This window comes from Hoplias malabaricus, chromosome 8, assembly GCF_029633855.1.
Source record: "Hoplias malabaricus isolate fHopMal1 chromosome 8, fHopMal1.hap1, whole genome shotgun sequence".
In the NCBI taxonomy this organism is placed as follows: Eukaryota; Metazoa; Chordata; class Actinopteri; order Characiformes; family Erythrinidae; genus Hoplias; species Hoplias malabaricus.
Window position 1 is genome coordinate 3,509,020 of NC_089807.1, and position 15,356 is coordinate 3,524,375.

Consider the following 15,356-nt stretch of genomic DNA (forward strand, 5'->3'; position numbering starts at 1 on the left):
TCAGCAGTGTTGTATTGCTTTCTGTCCTGGCTGTGATTGCAGAGCAAAGCAAAGGTTCCAACACACAAGTGATTAAGAAGAACTTAATCACTGCAGGGTAAACTGATGGAGCAGGCAGAGAGTTTTAAATCACACTGGGGTAAACTCAGAGGGCCTCATTCATGAAACGAGAGCAGAACGAATACGTGCGTAAATCGTTCGCAAACCACTTTTTCTGTAAATATCCAGGTTCATCAAAATGTTCGTAGCCTCAAAATAACGGTTGGTACGAAAAAAAGACACTGCAAGTATCATCTGACATTAAAATGCACAAACTAAATTAAAAACTCATTAATAATAAAACAAAATTAAAAAAACAGGATTTTTAAGCCATTAGTCATCCAAGCATCATCCCAGGAATTTGAAGCTATGTTATACGTGATGCACTGGTGCGAGGATGTGCACGCCAAAATAATATCACAGTGTCTGAGCCGAACACATTTAAAGGAACTCTTGCAAATCAGAAACTCTGTGAGAGACTCCAGAGACAGTAAAATGGCCCAAAACTCATAGAAAGAGCTTGTATCAAGAATAAATGCCTTTTGTTTCCTCCACCTTGATTTAGCATAATGATGATAACCTCAAATAAAACTGCACTGCCACAAAGAGAGCTGTTAAAGGTTAAACCTATACATTAACACACAGATCACTATTCACTGAAATAACGTTATTTGTTTTTATTTTTATAATCTCTTACGGCTAACAAGGTAACAGTTTGTTAAATCTCATTTTCTCAGGAGCCTTTGCACAGTACTATGTCACTCAGCTTTTAGACATCTAAAGCCTTGCTATAACTTCCCATAAGTGAGCAAAAATATACATAGAACGAAACTAAAAAGTGCAGATTTGAATGCACTTCGATAAAACTGATTTCCGCTCAGAACATTTGTTTTCTTTTTCTTTTCTGTGGTGATTTTTAAGGTTTTTTGCTGCAGTTCCTCAGTCCGAGCGCTTCCTTATATGGCAGTTATTTGAAATTGATGGGTGGGAATTTCCTCATAAATTACATGAAGTTTGTTCATGTTTTTTTATGAAGGTTTTATGAATGAGGTTGGTATGATGAATAAAAAGCATGTTCTAAGTAATTACTTTCATTCATTCATTCATTTCATTTCATTCTTTCATTCATTGTCTGTAACCCTTATCCAGTTCAGGGTGGCGGTGGGTGCAGAGCCTACCTGGAATCATTGGGCGCAAGGCAGGAATACACCCTGGAGGGGGCGCCAGTCCTTCACAGGGCAACACACACATTCACTCACACGCTCACATCTACGGACACTTTTGAGTCGCCAATCCACCTACCAACGTGTGTTTTTGGACTGTGGGAGGAAACCGGAGCACCCGGAGGAAACCCACGCAGACACAGGGAGAACACACCAACTCCTACTTTTTACTTTCAATCATATGTAATTATTTTATGTGTCATTTTTACATCATACATACCTGTTCCATATTAAATAATTCAATTAATAAATGAATAACTGCATTTCAAGATTTAACATTATAAACAAAATGAATGATCAGGCAGGGTCACATGAAATGTCGCATGAAACAAAATATTTCACATTACCCATGAGTCTCAAGGACTTGTAAGAAGAAGGATTCATAATTTAGGCAACACAAATAACTTCCCCCCGTTACAGAAAAATCAGTAACACTTGTGCAATAAACGCTTCTCAGCCAATGGCTGTCCAGCAAAACAAAGCTTGCCTGGTGAGGTTGGTTTCCAAAGTGAGGTCAGTAGGTTATGAAACCAATTCATATAAGTTCAAGCACTGTACAATGATGTATGTATGTTCAGAATCATGTGAAATTAGTGTTTGGAGATATGGGATTTATTTTTTTCATGACAGCAGCAACATAAACATAATTTATAATTGACATACCAAGCAATCAGAAACGATCAATAACTAATGACATTAAATATAAGGAATAAATAGAACATGATCTGGCCTAAGTATGAGCTTCGTTTTTCTGGGGCACTTGTGGATTAACCAGGAATCTTTCAGTCAGTTTTACAGTCATTAATTTCTCTGAGTGTTTTTCTGAGAACAGCAGAGTTTGAGTCAGTGCTGAGTGTTGAGTCATCCTCCCTATGTCCTAATACACTACGGCACATAACACACTGCATGGTCACCATGGCAACAGAGGAAATTAGGATGCAGCGGCAGGACAGAAGGACGTAGTTTGTCAAAACTGAAAGACGAGATGGGCGGAGATGGACAGATCGAGCAGTTTAAAAAAAAAAAAAAAAAAACATCAAACAGTCTAAACATGTCATTCAGAAGTCTTGACAGTATTCGCAGCTAGGCTTCAAAAGAACAAATTTTTGCTTGTAAACAACTCATATGAATACATAAATAATCACTTTATTCAGCTTAAATTTGGCCATAAAATATAAAACAAACTATAAAATGTTTGCCCATGCTCGGACAAACTGGCGGAAAAAAAGTTTATTAATTTTAAATCAGGTGAATCACCTTAAATTAGGCTGTGTGCGTCTTTGTTTTATGTAAAAACCATGCAGCCTGATCCAACACAAATATCTATATTACATTATAATACTCACATCTGTTCAAGAATGTTTCAATGTTCTTGTTTTTACGTAAAGCAGGGAAGTCCAGATCCAGAACCATGGCATTCATGGCATCCTGAAAGAGAAAGAAATAGGCATTGTGAAAAATCTGATCTGGCATAAAGAGTTTTACTTGACTGCGAATGAAATATTGTTTGGTGAATGATCACGAGAGTCAAACATTTTCATTTATATCCATCTCAGAAAGGCACAGGCAGCGTGATAAATCATTTTAAATTTATCTCGGGAAATCTGGACTGGAAACAAATCAGCCTCTTCCCGAGGGGATGGATCACATAATTAAAGGAAATGCACTTAAAACAATTAACCAAACATCTCCAGCAAGCGAGCAAAAGTGTGTGTGTGTGTGTGTGTTTTGAAGGAATTTTAGTGTTAATGTAGTGAATGGAGGTTGGGTCTGTTGTGGTTTACATACCAGACACAAATCTTTACAGCAAAAACGTTCCAAAAGTCCACAAACCACACCTTTCTCTTCTATGGCCCCCTTTTTCTCTTTATTTCTCGCTCTCTATTTCAATCTCTTTCTCTCTCTGTACATAATCATCAGTTCCATCTTCTAGGCCTCTCTCATATACAATTTCTATTTCTTGTTGTCTCTGCCTTTTTCACATACAATCTCGCCCCACACCTTTTCTATCTTTCTGTCCCATGTGTCCGTCATCTCTCTTTCCATCTTTCTCTTCCATCCACGGAGGGAATTACGTTAACAAGCCGCAGTTCATTAATAAAATACAAAGTCAAAATTGGATGAGGTTCACAAACACAATGCCACAGTCATGACACCCAAGATTCATTATATTTATGCTTCAAAGTTAATTGAAACGTAACAGACAAAAAAAAGAAACAGCAGTGCTATATTTAAAATAGGAAATAAAAAAATTTGCTAAAAGTATTTCTATTTTCAACGTTTCACAAACTTTGCCGAGTTAAATCCAATTTAAAGCTGAAGTACTTAGCTATTTTTCTCCGCACTTATTCAAGATTTTGGATTAACACACACCCATCATTGTGACGTAATGGGGGGGTGGGGCAGGTAACAACACATCCAATGACTGCAAGAGAACGGCATGTTTTGCATTTTTTAGACGTGCCCCTAGGGCACCCTGACAATGACCTGATTTAAACCAGGCACCACCTGGAGGGTTTTTTCAGAAATTATATAGAAAAGAGACATTACGCCTGCCAACAGACTAATGATCAAAAGATCTCAACGTTTATTTTCAGATCCTGTTTGTTGTGTGTGCGTATATCAAACTAGACCCTATCCCACATTTCATTATTCATTCCTTGAAACTACTACCCAAATCTTTCATGTTTAAAATACTACTCAAGACACACACACACACACAGGAAATGACACATTCCACTCAAGACTCCAGAGATGTGCTGCAGTTTCGTGGTAGGGTGCAGCTCAGTGATGACATCATTTCCTCTATAGCTGTCCTTTCTCAAAGAGAACATATTTTACACATACGCACACACACAGCGACACATGAAATTCTCTCTCATTGTTACACTGAACTCTTCTTCAAAACACTCAACCGTTCTACTGAAATGAAAGAGTATACATCTAAATGTTGGAAAACTTCTGTGAAAATCTGACTGCATTTAGCAATATGAGAGCATTAGTGAAGTCGGGTACTGGATAGTTCTGGAAAACAAATCACCACTTCAACACAACCCAAAGGTATTGGATGGACATCCATCACTTCAGAGCCAACAGGGACCTACTGCTCCCCAGCCCAATGCTAGGAGACATGACAATCCTCTACCAAACACTTGGCATTGGGCATGGTGACACTGCGCATACATGAAGCTGCCTCCAAGCATCCCAATTCAATTGGCATTTCTATTGAGATTATACAAATTGTGTGTGCAGCTTTGTCAATAATAGGTGCACTGCACCCATAGCGGAGTTCACTAATTACAAAAAGATCCCGTTTGGTTCCTTTGGGCCTTTAGGGTTGGTCTAGACAAAAAAAGAAAAAGAAAATGTAAAACTAGTCCTTTAAAAGAACTACCAAGCTCTACAGTAATCGTTAAAGTCATATCTCTGGCAGCCTGGAGCCCTCACTGGCAATCTGAGAGAAACAACGCACACAAATAAGCACCGCAGCCCACCATCAATAAAGCGCTGCTCCAGCTACGACTGAAAACATAACAATCCACTGTAGCTATATAAGGCAGAGCACAAACAAAACACTTTATATTGGGTTCCAATTTTTAAAAATAGCTGCTGGAAGAGTTACAGAGAGCAAATAAGTAAGAGCGAGAGCGAGAGCGAGAGGATGGCAAAAATGGACAGGAAGCTTAGCACATTTGTAATAGCCAGGAAAGCCAGGTCACAGAGGCCCAAAACTAACAGACAACAGAAATGTACATAACATCCCTCTTTCTACTCAAACCCTGTGAGCTGTTAAACAATATATATTAAGTAGCTTCAGCGATAGCTATAAACAGTATTAGCTAAAGATGAGAAAATTGGCTAATCTTTCTTTAATTTGACCAATAAAGAGTGACAAATTACATGAGCCAGCAGTCTGATTTAACTCAATTCTTTCAAACCCATGAAGCTGCTACGCTACAGAATATTACATAACATAGCAAACAACATATTAAATGCAAGTTTTAGGCTGGAATGCCCCTTCAAATTACCTGGCTAAGTGGAAAAACCCTGTATTTTGGAAAACCTGCACCAGTTCACATGAATACAAGAGCCATAAACTTGCCACAAGCAACTTTCTGTGGCACTAACAGTTCTGGTTTCTCAGCTCTGATCCTGTAGCGAGCACAGAGACTCTCAGCGACCCCTTCACCCTGCCGGTTGGCATGGCAACGTTCCTTATCCGAGTCCCGTAATGTTGTTATCTAATGCAGCTGCCAGAGTGCGCTGACAAAGATTTTGCTTTAGGGCGGATTAAAAAAGAAGACAAGCTTAAATAGGCACTTCTGACTTAGCACAAAAAAAGATCTAAAATATCTCCAGCTGAATTCCCCTGTTGTGAAGTCGGCGGTAATCTATTTAAAAGCCCCATTCTGCTAAGACGGGAATTTCACTACAGTACGCAAGACAAATAGTTACCTGTTGCGTTTGGGACTGTTAACTCTTAGATGAAGCCAGACTAAAACACACTTCCACTGCTCCACAACCCAAGGCTAGGTGGCGTTACAGCACTCTAGCCCATGTTTGATATTGACTCATGAATGTCTGTTCCAGAGCACTCCATTTCATTTCATATTATGTAGAGTTTATACAAAGAGTTCAACACTTGCATCCCCAAGGGTGAGCATTCTTTATGATTTCTTTATTAATGCTGAGTTCTTTGGAATGTGAAAGTGCTGGTCCTGCGGTCTGAAACTGACCAATGTCAAACAGGAACGAAAGGGGCCAATTCTGATAAAATGCCAGTAAGTGTAGATAAGATGGACCTAATAAATGGCAGCACATAGTATGTGTCTGTTGAAACAACATAAAGGACCAATGTACCTACTGCTGTGTAGTTGGTATCGTAATTATTACACTGATGTTATACTTGTTGTGTTATTATTGTATTATAGTAACTTATTATATATAGCTTACACACACACTGCTTATTATGCTTATAAATTATTAATTCATTTCAGTCCAGGAGTCAAGTAAAGTCACAACATGAGCCACAAAAACCATGCGGGCTATGAATAGTAAGAATGTGAAAGATGTTAAGAATGCTGGGAAGCGGTGATATTTCATTATATAATTGAGTAATAAAACAAAATATAGCACTAAGAGCAACAAATAACAGTGCAGCAAGTGGACATCTGAAAACAAGAGAAATGGAGGAATGGACAGAGGGAAGGAATAAAAATAAATAGATGGAAAAGGTGGTAGAGGGACTGATGGATAGATGAAGGAAAGAAGGGACAAACTAAGGAGTAAACAGAAGGATGAACGATAGGTGGATGGAAGGGTGGCTAGATGTCAATACGTATGAAAGGACTGATTTCGATGGAAAATAATGGAGGAATGAATAGGCGATGAAGAGACGGATGGAGGGATGAATTCAGCCATGGATGGTAGGGAAAATGTGTGAGATGAGATAATAAAGATGGCTACATGAAGGAAATGATGGATGATATCGACATGGATGAAGAGATGGATATATGTAGGAAGGGATGTATGGATGGATGGATGGAGGGTAGTTGGAGGACTGTATTTGGAAATGAATGGTTGTATGTAGGAATGTAGGAGGGAAGAATGGATATCTGGATGAAGTGATAAACAAGTGAAGGAACAATGCCAGAACACTCAACACTGCATTCACAGAGCACAACACCTATAAATACTGCCTGAGTCATCCAAGCTCTCTCACACACACACACAAAATTACACAATGTGCTAAACTGTGCACCACTCAGACAGAGACAGTAATTACCACCCATGTTTCTTATCGCCATCATCTTTTTCTGACACCATTTAAAATCATGTTATCAGCTGCTGTTAGTCTGACAGTTTAGTGTCTTCACATTTTGTACTGCTGTGTAAAATGCACAAAACATCTTTCTTTTAAAAAAGGATTTTCACTAGATTTTGAGCTGATGCTGTGAGAATATGACTTTATAACTTTAATGAGGTCAGGTACTAGGGGTGTAAGATACACCTGAGTATCGCAAAAGTATGTTTAGCAATACTGTATCATTCTCAAAAACACAATAGAGGTGGGTGATACGGCCTTAAAATAATATCACGATATTTCAAGGTATTTGGGTGATAACGATATTCTTGGCGATATGAAAAACACTGAAAATAATTGTATTCATTCAACACACATTTACAACAAAAATGTTATACTAATATTAATTATGTTAACTAAATAATATATTTAATTTCTTATTTAAATTATTTAATTATATTTTTAGTACAAATCTAAAAATTTCAAACATTCAAAAGAAACAACAAATAAATGTGTAATCATTAGCTTATTTTTTTAAACAACTAACTTTCCAAGATTCTGACATTGTATAAATAATATTTAGAATATTAATATATTATTTCCAAACCACCTCCAAACAACTGAAGTCACTCGTCTTCTGGAGGAATTTTTTGAACGCACAGCAAATTTTCCTCCATACCTGCCTAAGTGATTCACATAATGAATTACGTATTACGTGTAACTGCATTATGCTAACATATCAGAATGCCGTGATAATTTCAATATTGATCTTTTTTATTTTATTGTTTAAAAACATTTTGTAATATTACTGCACACGATACGATATAGCCTAGCCCTAAAACACCATATCGGTTTTAATTCATATTTTACAAGCAAAGATTTGTGGCAGACAGTGGTTCATTCTGAGTTGTGTTTAAACTCCCGACTGCTAGAGTGAGCTGTTGTACTCTGTCTAAAGATATTACAATTAGACTCTTCCACCACATTGTAAACAAGTAACTTCAAGGCACAGTGCTAACATTAGCATTAGCAAATTTATGCAATGGCAGTGCTGACCTGTCTGAAAGACCTAGACCGGCTCCTGCAGTGAGGGCTTTTTTGGTTCCCACAACAAAGAATGCAATACAAACAAAATACATGTTCCCTTGTATATATAAGTAATTTTTAAAATTTCAATTTAATATAAGGAATCCTGCAAATCGCTTTTATTTTTACTGATTACATTTTAAATTGTAATTCCTTTCTTCAGGTTGTTTAAGTAGTAGTTATGTTGGATGATACAGGAACTATACATTTTCTTACTTAAACTACTACTAGATTAAGAAAATAAAAACAGATTTACATACTACAGCAAAATGCGAACATTTAAAGCATGATAGAAAAACAAGCCCAGATTTTAGCCCTGTACACTTTTCTTTTAATCAGAACAGAGGGATCTGCATGTGTCTTTATCACAGTTCCTGTAACATCCAACATCATGGCACTACTACTTCCGCACTCTAAGCAAATAAACAGTAGCATAAAGTGTTTTAAAAAAACAATCAATAAATAAAAATCTAATAAAAAGTTCTTACAGGATTAATAAACAAATTAAGAACATAGAAATCAGTGTTGCACGTGCTGATTGAAAATACACACAGATTTTATGCTTATGGTGAATTTTTTGTAATGGCATGTTTTCTAAAAATTGCAATATATCGCCTTGCTTACAATATTGCAAAATATCACAATATATCAAACCATAACCTCTGTACAATGACATACATACATATATACACACACACACACACACTGTTGTATTGCCCCACCCTTGCCAATAGACATCCCAGTCAGGTACAGATATTGGATTTCTTGGATCACTACTTTCTTGGAAAGTAGCATATCATGCCATAGCCCACGTCTGGGGGCTTGATACCCCTCCGGTAGGTATTTGGCATTGAGGATGGCTTATGAGCTCCAGAGTATCATGTTTCCTCACATGCTTGTATGTTCATTTTGTATACTTTTATGTACCTTAAGGAAGATAATTTCCCCAGATAATAGGTTTCTATAAACTTCTGGATATAGTGTGGATTATAAAACTGTATCAAAAGAAAGAGTGAAAGTTATGGCATCTCTTCTACAAGTTGTCAGGGTTTGGCTACATTTAAAGTGTTCTTTTGCCTCCTACACCACACAGCGCAAGTATGTTTCTGTTTAAATGAACAACGCTGGCTTTTTGGGATGGAGAAATGGGGTGATTTCTTGCAGGGCTGGGGGGGACAACAGTGTAAATCGAGGTATTTTATTTGATGATTACCACACCATAAATACGTCACTAGCACATGCCTTCACCAGGCCAAGAGAAACCACACGACCAAACCATTTACACAACATCCGCACTTGAGAAAAAGGGGAGAAAAAGAAAAAAAAAAAAAAAGGAGAAAAAAAAATTCACAAGAGCATTTGGGAAATGTTTCTCACTCAGAATTTTTCTTTGCTATTTAATGGTCAGGAACCACAGAGCATTGGATAATGGATCATTCTCAGTAAAATCAGTGTCTGATCCACGTGTCCAGAACCAAACACACTAACAAACCACTGCCATGTCAGTATCACTGCAGAACTAAGGAAAGTGAAAGTTAAAGCAACCTGCTTCGTTATCATTGTAAAACAAAATTTGACCTCTGCATTTAACCCATCCATGGCAGTGAACACACACACTCGTTTGTTATTATGGGCAGTGAACACACACACCTGCAGCAGCAGGCAGCCGCAGCATTTTGGGGTTTATACTTGGATGTTCCTGCCAGTTGTGGGAATCGAACCAAGCCCACTTCTCTAACGTTAAGGCCACTGCTGCCATGATAGGAATTATCCATCACCCAAGTCAAACCTGCTCTGAGGTGGTCCTGTGGAGAACCTGACCCAAGAAGAATAGGGCAGTGATATGGGCAAACCTACAAAAGTATGCAGTGCAACAGATGGACTCCAGTCTGTAACTTTATAACTACTAAGTGCTCCTGTCTGGTCAGTAGAACTGAGTGAATGGCCAGTGAATGTAGAGAACCAAGGTGATGGTCATAATGTTACAGCAGATCTGTGAATTGTACATGGAAAAAGACATACAATAATCGTGCGTTCTACATAACCATTCACTCCATTAACATACTGAAGGTTTGTGTACTTTCTAAATTAAAGTATGCAATAGTATTTGGGGAATGTTTCTGGTTCTGTGTTATTATGCCCCGAGGGCCAGAGGATGTCACAAAGGCTGAAAACCCTCCTGAATTTTACAGGAACATTTCAGAAACTTTTAGAACAACATTGAAGGAACATTTTGGGAAGGTTTGGCACTGCTTTTCCATGAGGACGAGGCTCAGGGGGCTAGAGGCTGCTTTCTGTGTAAAAATGGACAAGGCCACTATCACACCACCTTATAAGGCAGTGTTTCTACTGACTGCTGAGAGAGAGAGAGAGAGAGAGAGAGAGAGAGAGAGAGAGAGGGAGGGACAGAGATGGTGGGAGGAAAAACGGGAGCGAGAAAACTAGAAGAGAACGCAGGCAGACTAGAGAGAAAGAGAGAGAGCAAGACAGAAAGAGCAAAGAGCAAGAGAGTGCACCAGAGAGAGAGAGAGAGAGAGATGGGTGGGAATAAGGATTGGAAAAATAGGAGGAAGCAATTATTAGTATTATTTAATTATTTATTATTTATCTCTCTAAAAATGGACCCACTAAAAGAAACTTTCCTGTTGCGCAGTCTGTTTGGAGGAAATCTGAAAACTGTGTAAACTGTGTGTGTGTGTGTTCCCTCCTGATACTGATTCTACTATCTGATGTTCCAGTGATATGTTCAGGCACTTGTTTAACAATAGCTAAATAAGCAGTACATTGAAACACTAGCATAGAAGAACCAACATTAAAATAACCCATTTACTACTTTATTTCGAGCATTTGTTTTTGGTGTTATAGTACAAATGTACATGTGAGAAAACATTTTGGAATTTCTACTATGGAGTTGTTATACTTAAAATAATAATAAAAAATTAAATAAAAAAAAAAGTGTAATGTTTATTTTATTCTGTTTTTTTGTGTGTGCAGGGTCTAATAACTTCTTCAATTTTCAAAATGAAAAAAGTAAACATTGTTTAATGCTATTTATTCTTAAAATTAACATAAAATATAACATTTGCATTTTTTTTAATGATTTGAAGGAAAACACCATGTTTAAAGGCTAAGCACCAGCTCTATGAAAGTTTAAAACAAATAAATACAGTGGAGTTCTTAACTTGTGTTTATTGATAGTCAGAAAACATGTTATTTCTTACTAATTCAAGGAATAAGGTTTAAAAGACCAAAGATCCCAAAATATCCAGAAAATGGACTAAATTTGTCAACTTTAAACGGGCACTTTGGAAAGGACCCTCCGCTCACTCCGTTATCTGTAGCTCATTTCACTGGCGCTTTTCCAACAATATGGGCATGTAAGGACACCAACGAAAGGTGTTCAAGAGCCTCTGTAACATGGAGGTAAACAGGGTAAGTTCACTTACCCTCTAAATTTGAGTTTAGCTTATTGCTAGGCTATTGTCATGAATAATGTTGGTTATTTAGCTAGATACTGTCATAACAGTCAGTCATAACGGTGTTTTACCGCGGCGTTGTTCAGCTGTTGTCCACCAGTGACGTCACGGTCGCGTTCAAGAATTTCCGTAGCGAGCTCGGGTTTTTCCGTCAATTTAATAAAATTGCCCATTTTAAAGCACATTAAGCTGCTATTTTCATTTTAATTCATACTTATATATGTCAGTAACTAAAATACTGTAAAATATTCCAATAGTCCAATGTTCTCTTGTTTGTTTATCTTCAGAAGCTCCGCATCTTTTAATGTGGAATGGTATTTTTGATTAAATGAATTAAAAACTTGAATGCCGCATTTAAAGAATAACTGCACCTCACTGGTTTTTGTTAGCTCACAATACAAATGTTATTTTAACAATTTAGAAAAATGTGTTCACATTTCAAGCAGGGCTAGTAAATTTGATCAAAACAGAGCATTACATTTCAGCATTTAATTAAAAAATGGGTCATTTTATAATTACTCTTTAGGTGATGGAATATTCATTTTATTTCTAAAACACCAATGGATCAGAGGTTGTCAAATTAGGCACTCAACTGCACTCTTAGAAATTCAAACTACAATTTTTTGCTATTATTCCAGAGTAATTTGATTTAATATTATTTTTTGTCTCTCTCTGGTCCATGCAGAAATACTGTCTCTCAGAAAACAAATAGTGTTTGTAATGGAGACAGTGTTCCATTTACTTATCCATTGATCTGTTCATCAATCCACTCCTCCATCCATCCTGAGATCCTTTAATGGATTAAAAGAAAACGCAGCCAAGACCTTGAGTATAACTACAGCTCTTTGGGTAAGAGATCAGGGCTCGTTTATAAAGGCTAAAAGACTCCTTAAGTTCAATATTTGATTATCTGATTTAAGCAAAAGTACAGGAGAGGAAGTGTTTAAATCAGATATTACTACTGCTGTGATTCAGTTCAACACTGTCACAGTTATGATTTTATTTGGTGTAATGTAACCTTTTTTAAAACCATTGGTACAACACTCTTGCAAAATAAAGAAACATGTTCAGTATCGCTACATCTTAATGAAAAAAAGTAGTTCTACTACAAAATGAGCAAATTCCACAGAAGAGCCTAAAGACCTGTTCACACAAGTATGATTTTTTCGCATGTAAAAACAGATGCGATTTTTAACGCTATACACAAAGTCTGACGCTTTTTCTGTCTCAGCGATCTGATATCATGGGAAGAGGAAGAATTAATGGATTTATTGAGCAGGAACAATGATGGATTTGTCATTTTACTAAACGACACACACTGAATCTCCCCCAGTGTCCAGAACAACTCAGGGAGTTCAGTAATGTCACTGGGGAAGTTTGTGGCTGTGTTTCTGCTTGTTGCTCCTCTCATTAAAAGTGATTATATTTTCTTTATCCTCCACATTTTAGTTCTCAGCATGTTGGTTATGTTATGTAACTTTTGTGCTCTTCTACGAACAAGATGAGCTGTTCAGCCACCGCCATCCTGCTCATTTGTTTGGTCTGTAAACATGGCAACGGCGTTCTGATTGGTCGGCTTGATTTTTAACAAACCCGTCAATTGCAGAAAATAGAACCGCTTAAAATTCAAAGTCTAACGCAGCGTTGCAGTCAATGAGGGACACAAATTAATGTGTGTTTGCTTTTAAAATTTGACACGCATTTTGTTTTTTTGCGCATAAAAATCTGTGTGAAAAGGCCTTAAACCTGGTGAAACACTCACAGAACCTGAACCAGAATAGACAACCTGTCACAAAACTCCTATAAGTCCAGTCTGTTTAGATCTAGGCGTAATCCCAGTTCTTATTCAAATGTGCCATTCCACCTTAAATGGAGCAACATTAACAGTCTGGTAAGCACTGGAATATAAGTGTTACAAACTTAAAGTCAGACCGCAGGCATGAGAAACTAAATGTTGCCAAATTTTAAAGGTGACATTCACAATTTTAAGGTTTTTTTTTTTCCTGAAGATGTCCAGTTTGTTTGCACACTGAAAACAGATCTGATGTGTTTAAAATGCGCTAGTGTCAGTTTAAAAAAAAAAAAAAAAAAATTAAAAAAAAAAAAAAAAAAAAAAAAAAAACGGTCTCCAATAAGGGTCTCAGGCTTTCTCTTTCTCTGCAGAGAAACTGCATCCGGAGGTGTCTAGATGGCAGAGAGAACACCAAACGGTGAAAATCATGAAGAGATGAGGATATTGCTCTTTTCCTGCTTCAGAGGTGGGTAGTATTGACTTATTTTTAAAGATTACTTAACGTGGAACTGACTCTATACTTGGAAGACCGGTATCTGGACGAAAGTAAACACAGACCAAAATGTTACGAAATTAAACAACGGGTTTCAAATGGTAATTCAAACAGTGAATACAAATGACAGAAATTTTAACTTCAGCCACATACAAAGTGTCTTTTTTTTTGCCAGACTGCCCACCGGGGCGGCCTAGAAGAGGCATTTGCGCTTACTGACAGAATGACACCTTTGAAACTTGCATGTGCAAGTAGGAACTGTTAATTTAGCCGTATTTCACAGAGAGATCTTAAGGTGGCGCCACTACACCGTCTATTGTTAGTTCAGGCATATTTCACGTTCCAGTTTGTGAACAAAATTTGTAACCGTGTAACTGTGACAAGAGGTCCTCTTTTCCCTGGACATCTCTTTTTGGGACCTAAAAAATGTGCGTCCAAGGGATCAGAGTGTTGAGAGCTAAACTGGGACATACTCGTGCCGCTTCAGCGCTGTAGGTCCACCATCCACCGCGATGCAGCTCAGTGTTTTACTGGAGCCTTGAATAGAAATGTGTTGAACGTTGTTGAGGAAATGTTTATCATAATCTCTTCTTTATGTTTGGAGAATGTTTCTGTGACACAGCCTTTTGTTTTCTCCTATGTATTTAACACACAAAAAGTCATCTTGTCTGTTCCTATAACAACAGGAATACACGGACACATCTTACTGTTACTGACTTTCTTACGAGTAAATTACATCTGCACAGTTTTTGTTTAACTTTACACGAAAACAGGCAAAATGAGCGAGAACAAAATAAGAACACCTGAGCGAGGTGTTACTCAAAATAAACAAGGCTGTGAATTTGTTACAGCACGGTTTTATGAATTGGACTCTTAAAGAAATGTAAGTCAGTAATAAATATCTAGTTCCCAGAGATGCCCTGCTCCTTTATCAAGTATTGATTATTTGGCTGATAAAATGTTAAGGTGCTTGGTTTTAGAAATGTTCAAAAACTTAAATGTTATCTTGTTGCTTTCAGGTTAAGTTCAGGTTTCAGTTGCTTTAATGTCATCTCAACATGGTGCTTCAGTTTTATAGCTTTGTATGAACAGAAAATAACAGGCCTTTTCCAGGCCTTCCAATGACAAGGCTTTCCTGTTTTGGAAATGCCAGAAAAACCTCTGTGACAATGGCTAATATGGCTAACAGCGGTCCAGTAAAACTAGGCTTGCCTAATTTCTCTTTGCTCTTGTTTTCCACAAACATACAGTTCCACCTTAAAAGACATTGAAAAAGGAACAGGCAAGACATGAAGCTCATGGATGTCAAACAGTGATCTGCAGACTCACTAACCGTAATCCTAACAGTAAAGCAGTAAACAACTAGCTTGTTAACTAGCTACAATTACCATAAAAAGCCAGGTCTCAGGAATACAAGTGTTCTCCTCATCAACAAATTAAAGCC

General features: G+C 37.4%; 1 protein-coding gene across 3 annotated transcripts in view; it reads right to left on the minus strand.

The window, feature by feature from the left end:
- rock2a (rho-associated, coiled-coil containing protein kinase 2a) overlaps positions 1-15,356 on the minus strand; it is a 55,676-nt gene that overhangs the window by 27,397 nt on the left and 12,923 nt on the right. For all 3 annotated transcript variants that reach the window (XM_066678231.1, XM_066678230.1, XM_066678232.1), the window contains exon 2: positions 2,609-2,690. In XM_066678231.1, the coding sequence (XP_066534328.1) occupies positions 2,609-2,690 (82 nt within the window). The remainder of the gene's footprint in view (positions 1-2,608; positions 2,691-15,356) is intronic.